The sequence below is a fragment of the Hippocampus guttulatus genome, chromosome 20, assembly GCF_054856545.1.
Source record: "Hippocampus guttulatus isolate MCC_2025c chromosome 20, RoL_Hgut_1.0, whole genome shotgun sequence".
Taxonomy (NCBI): Eukaryota; Metazoa; Chordata; class Actinopteri; order Syngnathiformes; family Syngnathidae; genus Hippocampus; species Hippocampus guttulatus.
Window position 1 is genome coordinate 10906790 of NC_141280.1, and position 25642 is coordinate 10932431.

General features: G+C 41.9%; 1 protein-coding gene and 1 pseudogene across 2 annotated transcripts in view; one reads left to right on the plus strand and one right to left on the minus strand.

Annotated features, from left to right (window-relative positions):
• Nucleotides 1-19: 19 nt before the first annotated feature.
• On the minus strand, nucleotides 20-8585 carry LOC147188038 (uncharacterized; annotated as a pseudogene).
• A 508-nt stretch (nucleotides 8586-9093) lies between these two features.
• The window catches only part of lama4 (laminin, alpha 4), a 57179-nt gene continuing 40630 nt past the window's right edge, over nucleotides 9094-25642 (plus strand). The window contains exons 1-6 of one of the 2 annotated variants that reach the window (XM_086100711.1): nucleotides 9094-9377; nucleotides 14251-14352; nucleotides 17707-17834; nucleotides 17940-18020; nucleotides 18710-18924; nucleotides 21134-21234. In XM_086100711.1, the coding sequence (XP_085956837.1) occupies nucleotides 9273-9377; nucleotides 14251-14352; nucleotides 17707-17834; nucleotides 17940-18020; nucleotides 18710-18924; nucleotides 21134-21234 (732 nt within the window). In that variant the 5' untranslated portion in view covers nucleotides 9094-9272. The remainder of the gene's footprint in view (nucleotides 9378-14250; nucleotides 14353-17706; nucleotides 17835-17939; nucleotides 18021-18709; nucleotides 18925-21133; nucleotides 21235-25642) is intronic. The other variant, XM_086100710.1, reaches the window with a different exon arrangement.

The window sequence follows — 25642 nt, forward strand, 5'->3', positions numbered from 1 at the left end:
CAGCATTGACCTATAAGCGTCACTGGCACTTTAGGTGGGGCAAAAGTTGGGCCTCATCAGACGCTATAGAGGTGTTCACACGGCAAGATTTGGTCCGGTGCTACGCCGGGGCTGCCCCAGTAGAGCGTTCACACGTGCAAATTTACACCGGTGCTGCTTCGCAAACAAGCATTTGCTCTGGAGCAAATTTTTAAACCACCTCCCTGAGGTGGATCAAATTTGGTCCGGTGTAAGCTGTTTTCCGGGGCTACGCCGGAGCTAATTTGCACGTGTGAACGCAACTGGGTTAAATTTGCTCCAGAGCAAATGCTTGTGAAGAGTTTACGTATGGCGAGAATGTGTTGCTTTCGTGCTCTGTCGGACTTCCGTCATGTGTTTGTTTAATAACGACACAAGACTTGGCTGGTAAGATCTTTCCTTTTGTAGGAGACTGGACTGTCTCGGAGTTGTTTGTGTAGTTTGTTCCTTTGTTGTGTGTTCACAACCTCCCACCCCCCATATAATTTATTTTGTGATTTCCTCTCTTGATTTTCTGTTTGGCGCATTACGTAGTTGCTTTTCTGAGTGTCATCGAAGTCATCGTTAATTTACGTTTTCGGGCGGTCACTCTCGAGCAGAAGGCACGGGAGACCGAGAAGGAGAAGGACGTGCCTGTCCAGTAGTCGCTTGAGTTGTGTATACGTTTTAAAAAGAACCAACACGACAGCTCATTTGTTTTCTGTCGTTTTGCTCCGCTGCAGAAACTGCCGTGTGAACGCAAGTGGGGCTGCACCGACGCTGTGCCGGTGCTGACACGCTCAGCGGCTTTGTACGTGTGAACGCTCCACACAATTTGCACTGCGGTCAAGCCAGCCTCCACTCGCAAAATTGAAGTCAAGTGAGCCGCCACTGCGATTGCCAGTGCTCTGCATTACGGTAGTGTGCCGCCAGCGAGCGGCGTTGGCCACCTTCAAAATAAAAGAGCCACCACTCATGCATAAACGTCATTTGTTCGGGTTAAAAGAAATTAATAAACGTATAAAATAAGTAATTTCTTGGCTGTCAGCACAAAAAAGCGTTCTCAAGTGGAGATAGAAAATAAAGTCAATGGTAATTCCACATCAATTTCATCTGATATGTTGACATTTTTGACCGTTTTAAAAAAATTCCTAAAAATTATAAGTTTGTTATCCCGTGAGGGCTGCACGTCTGGGGATAAATACAGCTCTCCGGCTTTCCAACGTGACCACTTCCGTCCACATCTGATTATGCATTTGGGAATAAGAGGCCTCTGAAATGTGGCAAGATGACCTGGGACACGACAAGTTGATGTGAACATGTTGACATTTTCTTGACCGTTTTGAAAAAAATCCTAAAAATTGAAAGTTTGTTATCCCGTGAGGGCCGTACGTCTCGGGATAACTACAGCTCTCCGGCTTTCCAACGTGACAACTTCCGTCCAAATCTGATTATGCATTTGGGAATAAGAGGCCTCTGAAATGTGGCAAGATGACCTGGGACACGCTGCAACAGAGGAAGGGGGAGAGTTTATGGAGGGGATGCCAAGCAAAAGGCTTTGATGATAGAGGTGTGTATTGCGTTGTGGAATTGAGTGGGGTTTATTTTGTAAACCAGTGTCCATGCCAAAACACATGACCATTACCAAAGGTCATGGGTTGCAGATATGCTGGAGACTATCCCAACCATGTTTGTTTGTTTGTTTGTTTATTGTTTATTGAGCCTTGAGCATATAATATACACAATAACAGGTTGACAAAAGTCAAACAAAAATTATGTGAGGAAAATTAGAAAGTAGATAAAAGTAGAAAACACACATCATCACGGTTGTATGCTCAAGGGAGTAGGAGGAAGTAAGTAACTTATCTAGTCCTACCCCTTATTTTGTAACAATTTGATTTGATCATTTTTCAAAACAAAGAACAAAAGAAAATCTACATATCATCAAATGCTTTTACCCTTATGTATACTATACTATTCCATTTATACACCTTTTGGTGTATAAATAGATAAATAGTTTAAATAGTATCATAATAGTATAAAATAATAAAAATAGTATAATAGTATAGTATAAATGTATAAATAGTGTTTATATAGTTATTCTTTCTCCTTTTGTATTCCAATTTTCTGATATTCATTATAGTTTTCATTTCTTGAATACAATTGATAAGTTGATCAAATTCAAAACAAGAACAAACGGTTGTCTTACTATATTTTACATGTATATCAAATTTATCTTTTTAGTTCTGATTCATGTAGTTTTTTTGTACTAATCTTTTGAATTTGTTTTTGAACTCCTCCAACGATTTGCTCATTTTCAGGTCCGTTTCAAGCTTGTTCCACAAGTTGACACCTATTACTGATACACACCTTTGTTTGATGTTTGTTCTTGTTCTGGATTTTTTGTATTGTTTTGTACCCCTTAGATGATAACAGCTCTCTCTAATTTCAAAAAGCTGCTGGATATTTTGGCAGAGGAGGTTGTTATGTACTTTGTACATTAATTGGGTAATCTTGAAGTCAACCAAGTCGTAGAATTTCATTGTGTTTAATTTGATGAATATTGGATTTGTGGGTTCTATATATTTAGACCTATTGATTATTCTGATTGCTTTTTTTTGTAGTTTTAAAACAGGGAGTGTGTTTGTTTTACAAGCTTTTCCCCATATTTCTACACAGTAGGTCATATATGGGAGTAATAATGAATAATATAGTGTATACAAGGAGTTCTTACTCAACACATCCTTCGTTTTGTGGAGTATTCCGATAGTTTTCGATATTTTTTTTATAATGTTATCTATGTGTGGCTTCCAGGATAGTTTTGTATCTATTACTAGTCCAAGAAACTTATTTTCATAGACTTGTTCTATTTCGATTGAATTTATCTTTATTTTAACTTGGTCTTTGATTGGTCTTGTGCCAAAGACCACTAACTTTGTTTTTGTTAAATTTAAAGATAGTTTATTTCTGTCGAACCAGTTTTTTAATTTTGTCAATTCATTTTCCACAATTTTCTGGAGTTCTTTCATATTTTTTCCAGAGCAGTAAAAGGTTGTGTCATCGGCGAATAGGACAGATTTGAGTTGATTTGATACCCTACAAATATCGTTTATATATAAAATGAATAGTTTTGGTCCAATCACTGACCCCTGAGGCACTCCATGGCTAATCTTCAGTAGATTGGATTTTTTGTTTTTGAACTGCACATACTGATATCTGTTTTCTAAATAACTTTCAATCCATTTATATGCTGTGCCTCTGATGCCATATCTCTCTAATTTATTCAATAATATAGTATGGTCTATAGTATCAAAAGCTTTTTTTAGATCAAGAAAAATCCCGACTGTATATTCTTTATTATCTATATTAGTAGCTATTGCTTCCACAAGCTCCATTGCTGCCATTAAGGTGGTCCGTTTTTCTCTGAAGCCATATTGATTTTCACATAGTAGCATGTATTTACATATGAAGTTGTCAAGTCTGCGAGAAAATAATTTTTCTAATATTTTTGAAAATTGTGGTAACAGTGATATTGGTCTATAATTTGTAAAGAATTGTCTTTCCCCACTTTTAAAAATAGGAATGACTTTGGCTGTTTTCATTTTTGATGGAAAAATACCGTCTTTAAATGACAGGTTGCATATATATGTAAAGGGTCGCACTACAAATTCTATGATCTGTTTTACTATTGCCATATCAATATTAAAACAGTCAGTTGACCTTTTACTTTGATATGTTTTTACAATATTTAATATTTCATTTTGAGTCACAGCAGTCAGAAACATTGTGGAAGGATTTCTTTCTATGTATTTATCTATTTCAAAAGAATTTATTGGATCAGGAATTTGTTTTGCTAAGTTACTGCCGATATTTACAAAATATTCATTAAATTCATTTGCTATTTCTGCAGTTTCCTCAATAATGCTATTTTTGTCTTTCATAAAATACTCCGGATAATCTACTTTATTAGAGTTATTTCTAATTACATGATTTAAGATTTTCCAGATTCCTTGAGTGTTGCTTTTGTTTTGTTCTAATAATGCATGGAAATGGTCTCTCTTGCTAGTTCTTATAATGTTTACTAGTTTGTTTTTATACGTCTTATATTTTGTTTCGGCTTCTTTAGTTCTGGATTTTAGAAACGATTTGTATAGATTGTTTTTCTTTTTACATGCATTTTCTATGCCTTTTGTTATCCATGGCTTACTTTGTTCATTTGACTTTCTGGTGACTTTAATTACTGGGAAATGTTTTTCATATAGGGAGGTTATGGTTGACTGAAATGCATCAAACGCAGTATTTGGGTCATCGTTTGTGTAGACCTCAGACCAATTTTGCTTGTCTAGGTCGAGCTTGAAAGCTGAGATGGAATGTTGGGTTCTGAGTCTTATTTCTGATGTGTGAGTAATTGGTATAGTTTTTCTATCGAAGTAATTGTATAGGACTGCAAAGACCGGCAGATGGTCACTTATATCAGTTATGAGGAGTCCACTTTCCTTTTTATGTTCAATCTTATTTATTAAATATATTATCTATCAATGTGGCCGTATCAACTGCGCAAGAGGTGGGATACACCCTGAATCGGTTGCAGGGCACACATTGATAAACAAACATTCACTCACAATCACACGTAGGGACACTTTAGAGCATTCAATCAACCTACAATACATGTTTTCGGAATGTGGGAGGAAACCAGAATACCCGGAACCACACCGGCACAAGGAAAACATACAAACTTCAGACAGGAAGGCAGGAGGCCAGATTCAAACCTTGGACCTCTCCACTGTGAGGCGGACAACCTAACCAGTAATCCACTGTGCCGTCTTTAAAAAATTTTTTTAAAAAAATCCAATATGATTTATATTTTTACACATTTGTTTGAGGGTGTTGGTGGTGTTCCAGTGTTTAGAGCATCGACCTCACAGTGCAGAGGTCGTGGCTTCGATCCCAGCGCCGCCCACCCTGTGTGGAGTTTGCATGTTCTACCCGGGTGGATTTTCTCCGGCTACTCCGGTTTCCTCCCACATTCTAAAAACATGCATGGCAGGCCGATTGAACACTCAAAATTGTCCCTAGGTGTGAGTGTAAGCGTGGATTGTTGTTCGTCTCTATGTGCCCTGCATTGGCTGGCAACCAGTTCAGGGTGTATGGTATTGGCTCCAGCGACCCTTGTGCGGATAAATGGATAAGAAATTGGATGGATGGATGAATGGATGGAGGAATACATGTCTGGACTTTTCTGTGGTTGTTTAATATGTATAGTTTTGAAATACCGGAGGATGGCTTAGCACCCTCAATTCACATCCAAAGCACAAGATGTATGAGGCAGACTTGCAGCTGGGAAGCTGCCACTTTGGAGTCCTGGCTGAGAATAGAGGGGGTTGGTAGCCCGAGTTGACCATGAAGGGGGACATGCCTGTCGCAGTGCTGATCGGTGAAGTGTGAGCATAATCCACCCAGGGGAGGTGTGTCTACCAGGTTGCAGGGAGGCATGAGGCTACACAGCGCAGTGTGGTCTCCCGGTCTTGGTTTGCTCGTTCTGTCTGCCCTTTGGTCTGTGGGTGAGAGCCTGCCAAAAGGCTGGTCGAGGTCCCTCCAGACATGAGGTGAACTGTGGACCCCTGTCCGACACAATGTCCATGTTAATTCCGTGGAGCCTGAAAAAATGTTTGACCAGGAGGTTAGCGGTCTCTAAGGCGTGGGGAGTGGAACAAAATGAACTGCCTTCAAGAACTGATCAATGATAGTGAGATTTGTGTAATAACCCTCTGATAGGGACAGACCGGTGACAAAGTACACTGCGATGTGAGACCATGGCCGAGAGGGAATGGGTAAGGAGTGCAGGAGACCTGCCCCAGTTTGAGGGGAAGGTTTGTTGCGAACGCAAACTGAGCATGAGGCGACATAATCACGAACATCTGCAGCCATGGACGATCACCAGAAGCGCTGCTGGATAAGCGAGGGTTCGATGGACCCCCGGCGTGTGATACGTTAAGTGTGCCCCCACAGAAGCACATGCGTCCTGGTGGTAGGTAGAACGAAGCGTTTCCCTGGCTGGCATCCATCGGGAGCCGGGTGAATCTCAAGTGCGCCAAGCACTTCCTGCTCTACTGACCAGTGGACTGCCCCTTCCATGCACTTAGAGGAGAGGAGTGTCTCAGTGTGGTTCTCCGCCTCCTCAGAGGCCAAGTGCAAGGAGAGGGCATCGGGCTTCCCATTCAGGGATCTAGGGCGGTAGGTGACAGTGAAGTCAAAATGCCCAAGGAAAAGTTCCCACAGGTTTCGAGGGAGTTCCGTCTCTTGCCAGAGTAGAGGTAAGACAAATTGTTATGGTCCGTCGAGAAAATAAAGGGCTGGGTCGCTCCCTCCAACCAATGCCACCACTTCTGAAGAGCCAGAACCACCGCTAGCAATTTACATTTATAATTGTGCTCTGCCGGGGAGAGATGTTGGGATAAGAAAGTGCAGGGTGCACCTTCTGATCTGCAGGCAGGCACTGAGCATGGCCCCCACTCCTGAATCTGACACATTCACCTCTACCCACATCTGCTGCTCGGGATCAGGGTGAATGAGAATTGAGGCATTTACAGAAATCTCTTCGACGGCCAAAAGTGCATTGAGCATCAGTGGACCACGTGACGCGAAGTTTGCTGGAGGTCACCCGTGTAAGAGGCGCACCGATGCTGCTGTAGTTGTGAATGAATCGCCTGAAAAACTAGGGAACCAAAGAAAACATACCTGCTTATGAGTGGCAGGAAGAGGCCACATCCTGACTGCTTCGATTTTGGCAGGATTGATCCTGAATTGCCCTTTTTCCACCACATAGCCCTCACATTTAACAGTGGAAACATTAAACTCACACCTCTCTGCCTTGACAAACAACGTATTTTCCAGCAGACTCCTGAGAAAATCCCTCATGTGATCCACATGCTCCTTCTGTGATCGAGAAAAAAAAAAGAAGAAATAAGGTAAACAAACACCATCTTGTTTGGTCAGTGATGTACTGAGAGAATTGCTCAAGATTGGAATACTTTGTCAGCCCAATGGGCGTGACCAGATACTCAACGTGGCCTAAATGGGTATTGAAGGCAGTTTTCCATTCATTGTCCTTATGAATTCTCACCAAGTGGGAGGTGTTACGCAAGTCCAATTTGGAAGACACCGTAGCATCATGAAGAGGGCTGAAAACAGAGTCAAGAAGTGGCAGATCGTCCTTGTTCTTTACCGTGGTAGAGTTTATGCGAGTGTAGTCTATGTAAGGGCGCAGGGTTCCGTCTTTTTTCTTTACAAAGAAAAACCCTGTGCCGACTGGAGACGAGGAAGGTCTTATGAGCCCTGCAGCTAGTGATTCATTAGAATATACAGTATGTCTCCATTTCTTCCAGTTCAGGTTTGGTCTGGTTGTATAGCCTGTGGGACGGGACCTGAGCCTGGAGATGCAATTCCATACTGCAATCACCGAGCCTGTGTGGTGGAAGGGAATGTGCTGAGTCCTTACTACAAACCACATTTATGTCATGGCATTCACTTTGGACGTTACTCAAGTCAATAACTTCTGAGGTGTGGGCGGGGCCAGGGGATCTGGCGGGTAGCGCAGACCTTAGACAGTGGGCGTGGCAATGGTTGATCCAGTTCCGAATAGTCCCCGTGACCCAGTCAATGTGGGGATTGTGCAATGTTAACAAGGTTATCCCTAAAATCACAGGTGTGAGTGGAGTGGATAGTATGTAAAATTCAACTATTTCTTGGTGGTTACTGGGGAAAACCAGGTTAAGGAGTGTAGTATGGTGTGTTACCGTTTTCAGGGGGCTTCCATCTATTGCTAGCACCTTCTTGGGGGAGGATAGCAGAGACAGTGACAGCTTGTTATTTTGAAGATAGTCAATGTGTCATGATTCTGTTTTCGGTCTGGCCAGCAGGTGGCATGAGCGGACTTCGGTACGCACCTGCTGCCAATCTGTGATTAGTAGACTGTATTTAAGGACTCATCTGCCGTGCACCTGTTGTCGGAGTATTGTTTCTTGCATTGCTGTTTTCTCTGCTCATAGACAATTTGGCTATTGACCTCATCATGTTTCGCGTTTTGTACTCTCGGTACCCCTGCTTTTTGTAAGTACGATTTTTGTTTTGTGATTTGGCTATTCGCTGGCGTGTATTTTGATACATTGTTTTTAGTTTGTATCCGTGGTCTTTATTTTTCTCCCTTGCCTTTTGTGCAAGCGCTTTTTGTTATTCGTTTTATGTTCCCTCTGGTCCTTGTTTTGACCAGCGCTTTATGTTACCTTTTTGTCGGTGCGATTACTTGCATTAAAACATATTTTTGTTACGGAGACCTTGATCCAGACTTAACTCGGCTTGTCCGAGACGTGACACAATGTCGATGAAATTGTCATCGGCCTCTCAGTCGATCAGGACCAGGACAAGCAATGATCTTTTGACGAGTTAATCATACCTGGTCCACGTGTTTGGGAGTAGGAAGGGGAAGAGATTCGGCTCACCAATGTCTCCCTTTCTGCTGGTGAGGCTTGTCTTTTTGGCAATTCGGAACAGCTGGCGAGGGAGTGGCCTCCCTGGCAGCGATTGGGCATGGTCTGGTCGGTGACACAGAACGGTATTCATCTGGTCGTCTGAAAGCGCGATTGTCATGAACGACAAAAAAGTCGCACAGTTTGACGAGGCCAGAACAAGCAACTCAAAATGCACAGTGGAGCCCAGAATGTACCGGGCTGCTGACAGCATGTAGCATTGTTGCACTCCCGGACTTATATATGAATGGACTAACAATATACATTTCTTTAATGATCTTAACTGTTAAAGTGCTGCAAAAAAAGAAATAATTTGACAAGAGGACAATTACTTCAATCATAGCACTGCAATACATTATGTATGAAAACGGCACTGTTTTTAGATAACAGCCACATAACCATAAAGGCAATGGCAAACTTGCCATCTGTCTTCTCGCTCTCTCACCCCATGTCTTTCATTTTCCTGCCTTTCCATCTGCATGTGATTTAGACACACTGGCTCAGGCGGTGGGGGGAGGGCGGTTTGACCAAGTGAGAAGATTCAGAGCTGCCAGTAAGGGAGAGAAAGGGAGGAAGTTCACACAACTTTGTTTATTCTACTCAGACTGGGGCCACAGCGAGGCGCAGTGACAAATCAAGACATTGGAGCAGTGGGAAAGTGGACCGCAGGGAGCTACGCCGAGAGTCTCCCACTGTCTGACTGTACTGACAGACACAGATAGAAGGGAGCCCTCTAAGCCAACACAAAATATGGCTACCAAATCTATGCGCTTCCTCTGCCTTTTAGGCATTCTCTTTGGGATTGCCTCTTCGTCTGTTGTCAGATTTGGAACAGAGCAACAGAGATCATTGAAAGTAAGTCATTTGATATGATCTGTTTTCCAAACAATGCTGTCCAGCATTGACTTTTGACACCAGTGTAACAGTATTCATTGTGTACACAGTTCATCCAGGATGGATGTTGCTGAATGGAAATATGCTGCTGTTTTAAATTATATCCATTCCCTTGTGGGTAAACTTGAGATTTGTAATGTCATTAGGAGAGCCTCAATACTCTGTCGTTTGTGCTTCCACAATGGCCATGCCCCATTTGCCCCACCCAGACTAACAAAAAGCAAAATAATGTGTTTACTTTATTCCTCTATGTTGTCAGAAAATGCTATACTGTGTTGTTTTCATGCCAAAGCCCGTGTTTTATTTGACTCTAATTTTAAAGAAATTACATTTAAAATGATGACTCCCTGTTAATGACCATGCTCATGCACAGAGGTTTATATTGTGTATTTTGTGATTTCCAAAGAATGAATGCATAACCTAAACACTGCAAATACTGTTCTCCCGTATTAATAATTAAGAGTTCGATAAACTCTTATATTTCTTTTATTGCTTGATACATATGCTGCGTTCTGTTTGGCATTACACACATTTTACAATCAGAATTTTTAGAAAATCAATATGATCACAACTTCGTGTGCCGTCTCAACTTCTGCGAATTTGTTAAATACTGTGTCTAATAATGAATTTATTGTCCAATTTCTTGATTGGGATTCAGCTATATTAGTTACAGTATGTGTACATGGCCCATGCACGTTACTCCAGGATTGGGCGTTTCGTCAAATAGGATTTTTCATTCCAAACATGGGAAAACAATTCCTCACAGCATAACCAATGAGGATTTCTTCCCTGCCCATATTTCTTAGAGTGTTCTGAGTGCTGGCCTCAACTCCTACAGACTGACTGTGTGCAGTTAAGATGACATTCTCACGACCTCGCATTTTTTTTCCCCCATATGAAGGACATTCCGGGGGAGCTAGCATGAATAAGTTCTGAGTTTAAGCGCCCTTCCAAAGGTCACAGGAGGAATCTCCATCCGGTCATGAATTCAAAATGACATTTAATAATCTCACTGTTATTATCGAATCAACAGGGATGATTCGACTTGAACATATCTTCAGAAAGATGGAAACAGACGGATGAGTTAGATCGACATTATGAACACACACAACCTAAGCAAAGCTTCCATCACTTTTTACGTTATCTTTATAAAACTGGAGACTCTGGAGATTGTTCGCTGACTGGTGAAGAGGCTTCACATTTCAAGAGAGGGCATGGCCCCAGAAGACCAGCGAGGGTGTTGACTTGAAGGAACACTCAATTGCTGAGACAAGACATGTTCTTGTGTTTGATAGCGTTTCAGCTCTGCCTCACACACACACACACACACACACACACACACACACAGACACACAGAGCTTCAGGGCGTAGCAAAGCCAAATCACAGTGACACAGGATGTCAAACAAGTGTGAACAATTGAAAGACTGTGACTTGCTGAATGTCATCTTTGTTATCCAGAAGAGTTAGAATAGTGGGAGGGTCACTCTGATGTTAAATATTGGCTGCGCTCAATTCTGATGCCAAATTCAAATCAAGTCACATGAAGAGAATGATTGAATATTACATTGACATTGTTTTACAGGCGTCACATTAGAAATGAAATATTTAGTATGCTGGAATCGGTTTCCCTCTTTCATACCTATTCATCCTCTTGCCCGTGACCCAACAATGCATTACGTATTTGCACCATCTTGAACAAAACACAGACAATTAAGGAAAACAGCGTGGCGGAACTTGACCACAATAAGCTAACTTCCGAAGAAGAACATCAAATGACAAAAGGAGCAGGAAGTTACGTAAACTACATCCACAAAGAACTTCAGCTATATCAACTCCGACAGGGAGCATGACAGAATTGCGCTCAATACAACACTGGCATCAGTACATTTAGAAAAAGATGCTTTTTTTTCCTTTTAATTATGTGTTGGAAAAAAAAAGACAAATTTTCCCAATTGTCTACCAAGAAGAGGTTCCCATTTCACAATCCGTAATATAAAGTTAAAAAAGATATTCACAAAGCTAAAGCAGAAAGTAAACCAAAGCGATAGACTTCCTTTTAGTCCCGGACCTTTTTTTTTCTTTCTTAAAAAACAAACTCATTTTAAATCAGGTTTTGTAGAATCTTTTTTTTTTTTTTTTCATTCATGCACAACTAAATTGTGCCCATAGACAAATGACGTTTTTGAATATATGTTGGGCAGAAAGTGTCACTTGTGGCTTGGGGATAGAGTGATTTAAATTACTCATTAACATGAAAAGCTTTTGTTTTTTTCCGACATGGAAAATAGAATTTTATATTGGACAATAGTTTCATTGTGCTCTAATTATAGTAGTAGTTCAGTATATTTGTATACTACTAATGTATACTTTTGCTCCCATATAATTCAAACTCTGGATTTAGATCATGATGGAGCAGAGCGACCCTTTGCTGACCATCTGCTTCATCTCCTATAAGCACTTCCACCCCCTTCCCATGCATTCTCGACCGCCTAAGCACTGCAGCTGTTTCACATGTCATACTGTGGTCAAAGAGCCAAGGTCTGAAGCGCGTCCAAACACTTTAGGTGACTTTAGAAATGGTAAATAACAGATACTGTGTCCCAAATGTTATTTATCACGTTTTGGACAGCTTTTGGGAGAAGAATTAGGTTCATGTTTAGATGGGAAATGGAAAATGTGTCTCATCTCCATTTACAGTTTCCATTCAAACACTGAAATGGTCTTGCCTACCCTGTTTTACTTTTCTAAGCTGCTCTATCCCTACTTTGCAGTGCCTCGGATCATCAGAAGCTCAGAGGGGAAAGGGCTTTTTCTGTCACTGGTACCAGATTATGAAATTTGGTGTTTGACACAGCATAAAGTTTTGAGGCCTAGTTTTATTGTCTTGTCGGTTTTTACTGCTCGGAACTGTTTATAAATGATGTTTTATTGTCTTGAAAGATTTGATTTTTATACAGTATATCTTTTTGCAAAACCTTTTTTGGTGGTTTTAAAGCGTTGTATAAATAACGTTGATCAGAGGTACAAAGTACGTTTTCTTCTTGCTTTGCTGTAGCTCTGTAGTTGCTTTATATAGTATTCTTGTTTTTTTTTGTGTGTTGTGTTGCTTTTAGTCTTTTTTTTGTAACTATTCTGTACATTGTCTTATGTATGATCTCCTTAAAAATAAGCATATCTAAACCGTTTACTCCAATTGATAAAGAAAACGCTGTACTAATGACAAGAATATTTTGAGCAAAAATTGCCATGGTTGTTTTTGTAGACACAACTGCATTCAATTTTCCTTTTCAAAGGGTATTTGTTGACATGGTGAGTCACATCCTGTTTTATTTAACAGTCCATGTCGTGTGACGTTGTTTGAAAATCCTGCACTAGACACTACTCATGCCTTTAAAACCTTCCATAACAATGCCAGAAATCTGTCCTTGGACTGCAATAATTTCTGTTCCTTTTTTTTTTTAATATTCACTGTTTTCTGACTGGCTAAAGCAAAGTTTTTGCGGGATTATGTGACATATCTGGTGCCGTAAACATCTTGCTGTCCAGTGAAAAAGGTGAACAAAGTGAATCAATCTGACCAAATCCAAATTAAAATGACACTGAAAGAAAAGTAAATCGCGAGTATGAGCCATGAAGTAAGTCATCGTTAACTTAAGACCTAAGTCACACATTTTGGGAATGCGTTTGTGTAACAATGTCAAATGGGTAAACTTAACTCAACCATGAATACTGCACTTAAATTTAAGACAACATGACTAAAGAATTTGAAAATGTCTCATGAATTGAAGGAGTGATGCGGAAAATTGAAATAAATTATTCATCCATCCATCCATCCATCCATTTTCTGATCCGCTTTATCCTCACAAGGGTCACGGGCGGTGCTGGAGCCTATCCCAGCTGTCTTCGGGCAGTAGGTGGGGGACACCATGAATTGGTTGCCAGCCAATCGCAGGGCACACATAGACGAACAACCATCCCTGTTCACACTCACACTTGGGGACAATTTCAAGTGTTTCATTAGCCTGCCATGCATGTTTTTGGAATGTGGGAGGAAACCGGAGAATCCGGAAAAAAACCCATGCAGGCACGGGGAGAACATACAAATTTAGCACATGCAATTCGGCTGGATTTTCACTACTGTAAATCATGTGTGTTCAAACTTTATTATCCGAGTGCAAAAAGTAAATCAAAACAGAAAGAAAGACCCTAGGATATTTTGCCTTTATCTTTTTATGACACAGATCGGCAATGAACTGAATGGCGATTCGATCCCACAAATGCAGACATAAACAAAAGTCTGTCCAAAAATAATTATTTAATACCAACCCCCCCCCCCCCCCACACCACACTGACAAAGTATAAACAGAAATCGCTGATCAAAAAGAACCAAGAAAACCAATACATGAACAAAAAGTGCTTGCTAAAGCAAGGAAATCCGAGATTATAAACGAAATGACTTGAGTTCAATTTCATGAAACAAAAACATGAGCAAGATCAAAGACAAAATAACATAAAATACTTACAAGGCGATAGACTAGAGAGCAAAAACAATGACGAGATCGAGAGGTCTTGAGAATAACACTTGAGCAAGAACAGCAACAATGTCAATAAGCCGACACCGATTTGTCACTTGGGAAGTCCTTAAATATATGTCTTAATTAGATGAGAAAATCAGCAGCAGGTGTGAACGCTGGAGGAAAAGCCCTCCACTGCCACTTGCTGGAGAGACACAAGAACAGGATCATGACTTTTTGATTATGAAATATAATTTTTTCCCATGATAGTTTATTGTGTTCTTATAGTTTTTAATTGATATTCTTGTCTGCTCCTTAGGTTTGCGCTAAGGGATTTTTCCTTAGTGAGCAAAACAAATGCTTGCCCTGTAACTGCAAAGGCCATGCTGATCACTGTGAGGACATCACAGGCATTTGCTTTGTAAGTTAATCTTACATTACATGTTTGTAGCAAAGACATAATGTTGATTTATTTCAGTAAGTTTTGGCTGCATTTGTGATCACTTTGCATAAATTGGTCAAAAAAAAGGCACAAGAGAAAAACGCAATCTCCTCTAGCTAATGCCACACAACCTCGTGTGTTTCCATGTTTTTATTGGAAGCACCATGGAAATATTCACAATGCAGGGAGAAAAGTATGTGAACTTCATGGCTAATGACTTCTCCAAGACCTAACTGGAGTCAGGGGTTAGCCAATAAAGAAGGTGTGGATTAAAGCTGGCCTACGATATAAAGAACAAGCAACAATTTTGACTTTGCTATTCTCAAGAAGCATTGTGACACATGCTTTGCACAAAGAGTGTAAAAGAAATTAACTTGATCGAAGCTTGAAGGAGTTCCAAAAGTATCTTCAGTATATAGTAAGACAGATGGACAGATGGACAAATGGAGAAAGTTCAGTACTATCGTGACTCTCTCCAGGAGTGGCCATCCTTTTTCATCCATCATTTTTCTTCAAGATGGCACCCGAGTAGGCAGCCTTCGGCAAGTGCTCTTCAAGAGCCTTGCTTTTTTTGTTCTTTTTTGGTGTTTTTGTCTTTTGTTTTGTCACATGTTTGTTGTTTCATCGTGTGGACCTGATATGGACTGTTTTCAGCGTTTTTTGGCCACGACATTCGTCAAAGGAGAAGTATCTGTGCTTGGTGGTTGCGCCTTCTCGGCAGCACGCCTGTACCAGCACAGATTTTGATTGGGAGGAATGTTGGCGCCATTGAGCTGGACAGACCTGGGGCGCTTGTGTTTTTTGCGCCTGTAATGGGCAGCATTTTTCACAACCCCGTTTTGTTCAGTGGATATGTTGGCGCTGTGGGACAGTCGGCATTGGTGCGGCTGGATGGATGGCTGCTGAAGTTGAGGATGAGGAGAGAGGAGCGTTGGTGCAGAGCGCCGATGCGTATTTGGAACCGAGAGTCGCCGCTTGGAATTGAAATGGATTTCCATGGGACAGGAGAAGTGAACCAATCTCTTTTTTCGTCAATGGATGCCACAGCTTCTTGTTGACTTTGAAACTTAGCTTGTAGCCGACGTGTGCACATTTTGAGCATGACGTCTCTGATCCACTGTTAAGGACACTTTGATTCTGTCCTCTTTCATCTCAAACTGCTTCAAACAACAAAGCGTGTGACGGAAAAGTGGTTAGGACTGCACGACTGTCCGAGTTTTATGTTATGTGTTGTGTTTATTATTTTACTTTATGTTAACTGTTTTGTTAAGCGCTTTGTTAGAGCTGCCGCTGTTGTGAAAGCGCTATATAAATCAGCATGTATTGTATTGTATTGTATTGTATCCTCAAACGATGACTGCAAGAGGACAGTGCAGAATGCACAATAAGAGGAGAAATCCTAGAGCGTCAGCAAAAGACTTAGAGAGAGCTCTATTTTTGCTGTCTCAGGGCCTCGTGTGTTGCTTATCATTGAAGGAACAAACAATTTGCACATTTACCAATAGTCCTGACCTCAACCCAATTGGGATGTTGTAGCAGCACATCCCGAGAATATTACTAAAGTCTAACTGTTTTGAGAGGTCGAACTGTTGTCCAACTATAATCAGCATTTGGTTGAGGAGATTCACACTGAGTTGTGGATACTCATTTCGGCAGCTTGTGTTCTGGATCTTGTTCTTTCGGTCACGACCCACAGCTTGTGACCATGAGTGAGGGTAGGACTAGGTCACCTTTCAGCTCAGCTCCTTCTTCTCCATGACAGACAGATACAGAGTCTGCATCACAGCAGACACTGCACTGATCGACCTCAATGTTAGCCACCTAGTCCGGGATGTGGGTAAAATTCTGGTGGGAGGTCGGAGTTGAAATTCTTTCTGACAAGGAATTCTGCCAGACGTTCCCAACAAACCCTCACAATACGGACCAGCATCTTCCCCCACCATCGGAGCCAATTCACTGCCAGGTGATCAGTTGGCAGTTCCGGCCCTCTTTTCACCCGAGTGTGGAAAACATGCAGCCGCAAATCCGATGATACGACCACAAAGTCAATCATCGAACTGTGGCTAAGGGTGTCCTGGTGCAAAGTGTACATATGGTCACCCTTATGTTTGAACATGGTGTTCATGAAGGACAATCCATGACAAGCACAGGAGTCAGTAGCAGAACTGTTCTGATCGGGAAAGTTCAGGTTGTGATCGGGGGAGCCATTTCACCCAAACACACACCTCAAGGTCTCACTGTCAGTGCCCGAGTGAGAATTGAAATCACGCAGCAAAATGATGTTGTCCCCCGACGGAGCACTCTCCAGCACTCCTTCCAAAGACTCCAAAAAGGGTGGGTACTCCGAACTACACTAAACCATAAGCACAAACAATGGTCAGGATCCGTTCCCTAACCTGAATCCTGAAGGAGGCTACCTTCTCATTGAGTGGAGTGAACCCGGAGTAAACAATGTACAGGTGCAAAGCCGGGGGGCAATAAGTATGCCCACACTAGCTCTGTGTCTGTCACCGTGGGCAACGCCTGAGTGGAAAAGTGTCCAACCCCTCTCGAGAGGATGGGTACCAGAGCCCTAGCATTGTGCGGCGGGGAGTCCAGCTATATCTAGTCGGAACTTTCCCTGCCAGAGAGGTGACATTTCGTGTCCCGAGATCCAGTTTCCCTACATGATGATTGGACCAAGAAGGTTCCGCCTTTGGCCGCCGACCAGTTTACTATTCACCCGAACACTTTGGCCACTCCCACAGGGGGTTAGCCCAAGGAAGGGGGATCAATTTTGTCCTTTTGGGGTGAGACCGGCCGGGCCCCGTGAGTGCAGGTCTGGCCAGTAGACGCTTGCTTTCGAGCCCCACCTCCAGCCTGGCTCCAGAAGGAGGAAACTGGATGCAATTTTCTTATTCATCATAAGTTGTCCCTTAGCCATCCTTTGTCTAGTCCCTCACCTTGGACCTGTTTTTCATTCGTAACCCTGCCACTGCCATAAAGCCCCAGACAACCCAGGTCAAGGATCTTTTGGCCACTCAAACCCCACCACTACAATAAGGTGATGTCACATGGAGGGGTTTATGCGTGGTGTTCAGTAAAAACATGGACACAATATTGCGGCCGATGAGTTATAAGAACACTCCGTCAGTCCATTTCTGTGACCTGTATATCTGAAATGTAGTCAGACATTCAGGAATTTCCAAAGGGTCTACATAATTTTTCTTCAAACTGTATGGAACTACTAGCCTCCAATGTCACACTTAGGAGAGGCTTCTTACTTGTCACAAGATCAATCATGTAAATTTTAGGTCTTAAAAATTTTGATCTGTTGTACTTGGACCCTTTCAGAATTGCAGCGATCACAGTATGGGTGATTTCTGTGAAATGTGCGAAGATGGCTACATGCTGGCACCTAGCCAGGTTGGACGCCATAGCTGCCAACCCTGCGCCTGCCCTCTCTCTGTCCCCTCAAATAAGTATGCATGTCTGTACTTTATCTTCACACTGAAAGTTCAATATTGCTCAGTGGTGCACAGTATTTGAAATAATTTTGCCTGTGGTTTTTTTTTTTTTCCGGCCAGTTTTGCAGTCCATTGTGACAGGCAGGGTGACATTCAACGGTGTAAGTGCAAAGAGGGTTATGCTGGACATATCTGTGAGAGGTGAGTACTGGGTAGGCTTATGTTGCCACAGCATTCAACATGTGTCATCCACAGAGGTCGACAAGCACCTGTGCATAGACGAGATTGACAATGACAATGTATGTTGTTTTTTTCCCCCCACCTCCCTCTTTATTTATTATTATTTGTTTAATTTTCTGAAATTTTGCTTTATTCCTCTATATCCTCTCATCTACCTATCAAAATAACTGAACCATAGGTTTGAGTTACCCATGCCACATGCATCGCGAAATGTTAGATTTGATTGTGCTGGCTTGAGCTTGACAGCAGTGAAGCCCTTATAGTCTCCAATAATAGAATACCACATTAAGTGAGAAAAAATTCCACACTATTAGTTTGAGTCAGGCCCACAAAAATATGAAGTCAATCCAAGAATTCAGAAATACATTTGTATTTTCAATTTTGGTCACTGTCTTTTTAGTCAACTTCCACTCGATCTAGCGACAATGTTATTAGGATTTCTTTCTCTATTTAATGTGTCTCACACACACAACACACACACGTACACACACAGAGTTACACACAGAGATTGTTACAAGCAGCGTTTTTCATTAACATGTTCAGAATATGTATAAACTCAATGGGCAACAAACTGAAATTTAAAAACAAAACATAATTGATTGTAAACCAAAAGGTTACTTCATTGTATTAACGGCATTTTCTCCATCTAGGTGTGCTCCGGGTTACTATGGCATGCCAATGACAGTTGGTGGTTCCTGCAAGAGATGTGACTGTAATGACAACTCTGACCCAAACTTGATCTTTAATTGGTGCCACAATGTGACCGGCCATTGCCAGCACTGCTGGGGCAACACTGGCGGGCCGAATTGTGAGAGGTGTGCACAGGGTTTCTACGGTGATGCCATCGGTGCCAAGAACTGCAGAGGTTCGGGGGCACATTGGAATGCTTACACAGTAAATTAAATTTGTGATGGTCCAATAACAGACCTGAATGTATGTAGAACTGCTTTGGAATTCTAAAGGATTGACATAGTTGCTATGGGTAAAACATGCTCATAATTCTTTGAACACACAATGACAAGAGATATTGTGTTACCTTCAAAACTCCAATTCCAATGACGTGTGGGTGTTGTTGAAAATACATACTTAAAAGGATTTGCAAATCGTTTTCAACCTTTTCTCAAATGAACACACTTCAAAAACAAGATACAGTGGTAACTCTACTTACGAATGTCTCTTCATACAAAATTTTCAAGTTACGAAACAACGCAACAGGAAAATATTGCCTCTTGTTACAAAAGAAATTTCAAGATCACAAAGGTAAAAATACAGCATGGGCTGCTCCTCGCAGCTCCGTGTTTCCTGAACGCAACATACTTATAGCTGCTCTGCCATTGGCTATTCCTGAGCATCTTCCTGGCATCCCATTGGCTGAGAGCAGGGGTGGGCAAACTACGGCCCGCGGGCCGAATCTGGCCTGTTGGTCTTTTTAATCCGGCCCGCCGAAGATTGGTGCACAATTAAGGTTTGATTGCATTCATTTCGTTTGGACTTGTCATGACAGGTATTTCAACACCAGGTGGCGCAGTTACTTCAAGTTGTAGAGCACAGGGAGGGAGGGGAAGATGAAGATGGAGGGAGAGAGTAATGACCATGGAAGGGAAAGTGATATGTATCTGATTAAACGAAACGGGTAACAAAGTACGAAACATTAGGAGACGCCTGGAGTCGGAAAGACTCAAATCTATGAGACTTTGAAAAACAAGGAAGCGATTCTTACTCAGTCCGATTCTGGCAATTTCCATGCTCAGAGTGAATTGCTTGTGGCTCGAGTAAATGAACATTTCCTAGAATGGTTTGATTGTTATCATGTTAAAAACTTTCCGCAAACTAGACCGCTAATAAGAGTCGGAGAGCAGTCAAATGTGTAGAGCGTGAACAACAGGGGGCTCAGTACACATCCTTGAGGAGAACCGGTGCTGTGTGTGATGGTGGAGGAGAATGTTACATTATTACTGGCATACAAAGACATTGTGCTATCTTCTTTATTTTCTATTTCTCTTTCTAACTTTTAGCCCGGCCCTCCACAATATTTTCTGCTTCTCATTTGGCCCCCCAGGGAAAATAATTGCCCACCCCTGGCTAAGAGGGACCCCTACCGTATGTGTCTAGGTGTGTAGATAGACAGATAGATAGATATGTGTCTATACAGTGTCCTTGTCATTCGCCCCTTGTCCCATGAGGCGTTCTGATAGTTTTACGTAAATGTGAATCATCACCCAGAAAAAGTGTTCACCAGTCGGGCGATCGCTCACTATGCTGATGTTTGCCTTGGACATTTTCAGTGGTTTTTGCCTGGCGTTTTGTAAAGAACTAATCCAAGGACGTTTGCTTTTGTCAGCTTTTAACAATCCTTCGAAAATGTCCAAGGCAAACATCAGCATAGTGTGCGATCGCCCGACTGGTGAATACTTTCTCTGGGTGATTCACATTTATGTAAAACTATCGGAACACCTCATGGCACAAGGGGCAAATGACAAGGACACTGTATAGACACATATCTGTATATCTACACACTTAGGCATGTACGGTAGAAGTCCCTCTTAGCCAATGGGATGCCAGCATGATGTTTGGTAATAGCCAATAGCAGAGCAGCTATAAGTATGTTGCGTTCAGGAAACTCAGAGCTGCGAGAAGCAGCCCATACTGTATTTTTACCTTTCGTACCTTGAAATTTCTTTCGGAACTAGAGGCAATATTTTACTGTTGAGACGTTTAGTAACTTGCAAATTTCGTATGAAGAGACGTTTGTTAGTAGAGGTACCACTGTATTAAATTGAATTTGGTTAAAATGGATATGCAAATCATTGTATTGTTTTTTTTGTTTTTGTTTTTTAGTGTTTTTTTAACGTTTTACACAATGTTTGAATACATTAAGGACTTTCCAGCAAAATAGTTATTTTCTTGTGTGTGTTTTTTTTTCATATGAGCAACATAGATATGTCCTGAACACATGGTTTTCATGATATGAAGCCTCTTGTTGAGACGTTGCAATTCCAAAAATAAACTTTTCACAATGCCCGTGACATATTTTAACCTGTAACACAATGCTGTGTGTCTTGTGTCTCTCTCAGAGTGTGAGTGCAATAAATGCGGCACATCATCATGTGATGACAGGACCGGAGTGTGTCACTGCAAACCAGGCGTCACCGGACGACTCTGTGACCGCTGTGAGGTAAGACAAACCTGGTCCCGCTGGTAAATGGTTCATTAAGATAAATTATTTAATTTATGGAGTTAATTGGGAGATGAAAAAAAATTAAACAAGAGAAGACACACATTTTTAGTCGTAGCACAAGTACACCATTTGAGTTTTCAGAATTCCTGACCAAAATAAATACAGAATAAAAGGTTGACATCTCGTGGATGCATAGCACAGCCACTATTGTAGGTTCTAATCTATGCGCCTTATAATGCAACACGCCCTATATTTGAAAACAGTTTTATAATGGCCATTCATTGATGGTGCGCCTTATAATCCTCATAGTGCAGAAAATACGGTACGTGCAAACCCAATAATATTCAGTTAGCGGGGGACACAAAAATGTACCAGATCTTCACTATTCGCTGGTCAGTCAGGTACATATCCACACGTACATCTATATCCGGGGTCTCAAACTCATGCCCTGGGGGCCATTTGCAGGGTGACAGTGTTCAGCACCCAACTGCACATCAAAGTTGAATGTTGGAGTCCCCACCTTTTTTGCCATGTTATTGCCGGAGCCGCTTTGTGTGTGTATGTGTGTGTTTCTTCATCACTCATCGGCTACCATAGCTCAGACTCAAGACATCTTTCAGAGAAATGTAATTCTGAAGTGGAAGGAAAAGATATCCTGTCACCCTGTGCCAGTAATGTATTTTTCTAAACCTGCTTTGAAGAGAAAGGTTGGCGATGAGAACAACCAAATTCAAGAAGCAGAGAGCAGAGAGGCACCCCGACATAACCTGAATGCACATAGAATGTTGCGTTGCTTAAGAAATTAGATGCTGAGAAGTATGCAAAGTACCAGAGAGATGAGAGAGAGGACCGGGTTACCAATCTTGTTCATGTTCTGAAGAGATTGAGAATGTTGTATTAGTTGTACTTTTTTTAAAAATACCTGAATCCCTTTTTTGTCAAATACTTGATGCCAGACTCAAACCCAGACCCTATCACCACAGAAGTTGATTTTGTTCTAAAAGTCCTCATACATTTTTTGTTGTAGAAGTCTCTCAGTGAGCATTAGTACCAAGGAAGGTTGACCTTGGTTAGTGAAGTAGTTATTCTTGCCACTCGTCGATAAGGGCTCAATTTGTGCAGCGTGCGACAAATATTGCCCCCAGTATTATTTTAAAAGACTTCTGAGACCATCACAGTACATGTTCATTTATACTGAGACTCGATTACAGACAGGTGGACTCCATTATCACCGCCAGTAACTTAGATCAACATTAGATCATTCCGAAATCATCACGGAACTTCTGGAGTGAGTTGGCCGCACTGACAGTTAAGCGTCTGAATAATATTGTGTGCCCCTCTTTTCTTTTTCTAAAAAAAGTTAAAGTATCGTCTGAATTTCATTCCACTTCATGATTGTGTCACAAAAAAAAATCGATATTATATCTTTTTGTTTGAACCCTGAAATATGCCAAAAGGTCAAAAAGTTCAATGGGCTGAAATACTTTCTCAAGCCACTGTACTTTGGCTCCGGATTGTTAATGTAAATCTTATTTCACAGTTCAACAGCTGTCAACACATGCACCAGATACATCAACTTCCTTTCTCCTTCCAAGCCAAGTTCCTTTTTGGCTCAGTCCCAGCCATTGGAAACTGGCTATGTTGTATATGTCTCATTTCCGCAGAGCCCGATTACATTGTCCTATGTTTTTCTTTCTTTTTTAATTTCACCACGCTGTGTGTGCCGCAGAACAAGCACAAGCGCAAAGCTTGTGCTTGTTCTGCTGCGTGAGACACAGTAAAGTCCATCCTTGACGACACGACGCCTCTTTAATGAACATTTTCAAGCCCCAGCTAAATGTCCGAAAAAGCTCATTTCCGGGTGCTCGCCCACACTCGCGTCGCGTCAGATGCTTCATCTGCACACGCATGCATTCCCACATTTCTGCATTGACTATCTATGTGATCGCACCACCCGAAATGCTCAACACCCATTCAGTCTGACCGCAGCATGAGAGATAGGGTGAAAAGCTCTGTCATCTCGGAGCCACTCAGAAGAGAACCGCTACTCATCCATATTGAGAGGAGCCAGATAAGGTGACTTGGGCAGCTATTTAGAATGCCTCTTGGATGTTTCCCTGTTGAGGTGCTCCAGGCACGTCCCACAGAGAAGAGACCATGGGGATGACACGTGACATGCTGGAGAGACTATAGGCCCTATTTTGGTAGACTGTCGTCTGTGCTCAGCATAAAAACGGGCACGTCTTTATTTTGTGTCACGGCAAGTCTAGTTTAGCATGTTTGAGATGGGTTCTGGCTCACGGAGATGCCATGCCCCCGACGCATCTGACAAGTTGGTCACAGAAAGTAGACTGTGCTTGGTGTAAAAATGGGGGCAACTTCATTTTTGTCCTGGGGCAAGTCTTGTTGAGCGTGCTTCTGAATTTGATAGACGACATTGCGTGTGTCTTGACATTCCGGCGGACAACGGGCCTTTTCTTTTACATTCTCCTGGCTTGTCTACCAATTTGGTGAGAAAAAAGTAGACAAAATGTTAGATTACCTAAAACCTTCATCTAAGTCCATGGCGCAGGTGGTGTAATGGTGTAATGTGATTTTAATGTATTTAATCAAGGCGCAGGCAGACGGATTTGGCGCTCTGCGGACGCATGGTGGATTTCATCATCATTTTAATTCGTAAATATGACAAGAACAGGGCGAAGCTCTCAATTTACCGGTCGATCTACATTCCAACCCTCATCTATGGTCACGAGCTATGGGTCGTGACCGAAAGAACGAGATCCCGGATACAAGCAGCCGAAATTAGTTTTCTCCGCAGGGTTTTCCGGGCTCTCCCTGAGAGATAAGGTGAGAAGCTCGGTCGTCCGGGAGGGGCTCAGAGTAGAGGCGCTTCTCCTCCACATCGAGAGGAGCCAGATGAGGTGGCTCGGGCATCTAATTAAGATGCCTCCTGGACGCCTCCCTGGTGAGGTGTTCCGGGCATGTCCCACTGGCAGGAGACCCCGGGGACGACTCAGGACACGCTAGAGAGACTATGTCACCCAGCTGGCCTGTGAATGCCTCGGGATCCGCCAGGAAGAGCTCGAAGAAGTGGCTGGGGAGAGGGAAGTCTGGGCTTCCCTCCTAAAGCTCTGCCCCCACGACCCGACCCCGGATAAGTGGTGGAAAATGGATGGATGGATGACAAGAACATAGGATAATCCCTGTCAATCATTGTAGAAAGCAATTCATTGAGGAAATTCTAATCGTAACCACCTTAAAAACATTTTAATAGAACACCATGACCTCATGGCACGGGGCAAGTATTTTTTGGTTCACACACGGACACACGGTTGTAGGTGCAAGGCGGTCTTTAGTCCTCCATGTCACGTGTTGTCAAGTCAAGTACAGTGATCCCTCGCTACTTCGCGATTCGTTTATTGCGGCTTCAGTGCATCGCGGATTTTTTCAAACATATTTTTAAAAAATCTTTTTTTACATATACATGGAGTACAGTACTGTATATGTTGCTCTATGTGACTCGCTGTTGTTTTGCAGCTTCTTGAGGACCGTTTGCGGACTTTAAAAAAAAAAATATTTTTTTTTACCTGTTTATGATAATTGGACGCTACTTCGCGGATTTTCGTTTATCGCGGGTGGTTTTGGTCCCCATTAACCGCGATAAACGAGGGATTACTGTAACAACTTTATTGTAAAATTTGCTGTATGATGAAATTTCCTCCCTCTTAACGTGTGGCAGACTACATAATCCGCAAGGGGAGATCTTGCTCTCTTGCGCTCTTCTTTATTTATTTATTTATTTTTCGTGAATGCTGTGTTCTTGTTTTGAAAATGTCTTTCAAAAATGAAATCTTGTTGTTCAATAATTTGTCCCGATAAATCAAGCAGACCAGTAATCCAGCTTCATTGGCAGTGAAGGCAAATTCATCTGTCCACGCAGAGTAAACTTTCTTTTTTTTTGTCACAGATTTTTTGCTTTTTATACTCATGGTTACTGAATGGGTCACACACTCGTTACTGAATGGGTTGCAGCACACTTTAGAGCCCGGCGGCAGGCAAAGGCGAGGGCTACAAACGTAATCGTCAAAAAAAATGTCAAAATAATCATGTGTAAATAGAAATTAAAAATGAATAATAGTTATTCATTTTAATTTTTTAACACTAGAGCAGTGGTTCTTAACCTTGTTAGAGGTACCTAACCCAACCAGTTCATTTGCACACTCACCAAACCCTTCATTAGTGAAAAACAAAAATATGACTCTTTACAAATTCAAGACATAAAAAACACATTTATTCAAAACAAAACAAAAGTAAATACAATTTCAAGACATACCTGTAAGTTTTTTTAATTTTACGACATACTACCACGACACTCACACATTGACTACTGAGCGAACTAAATTTC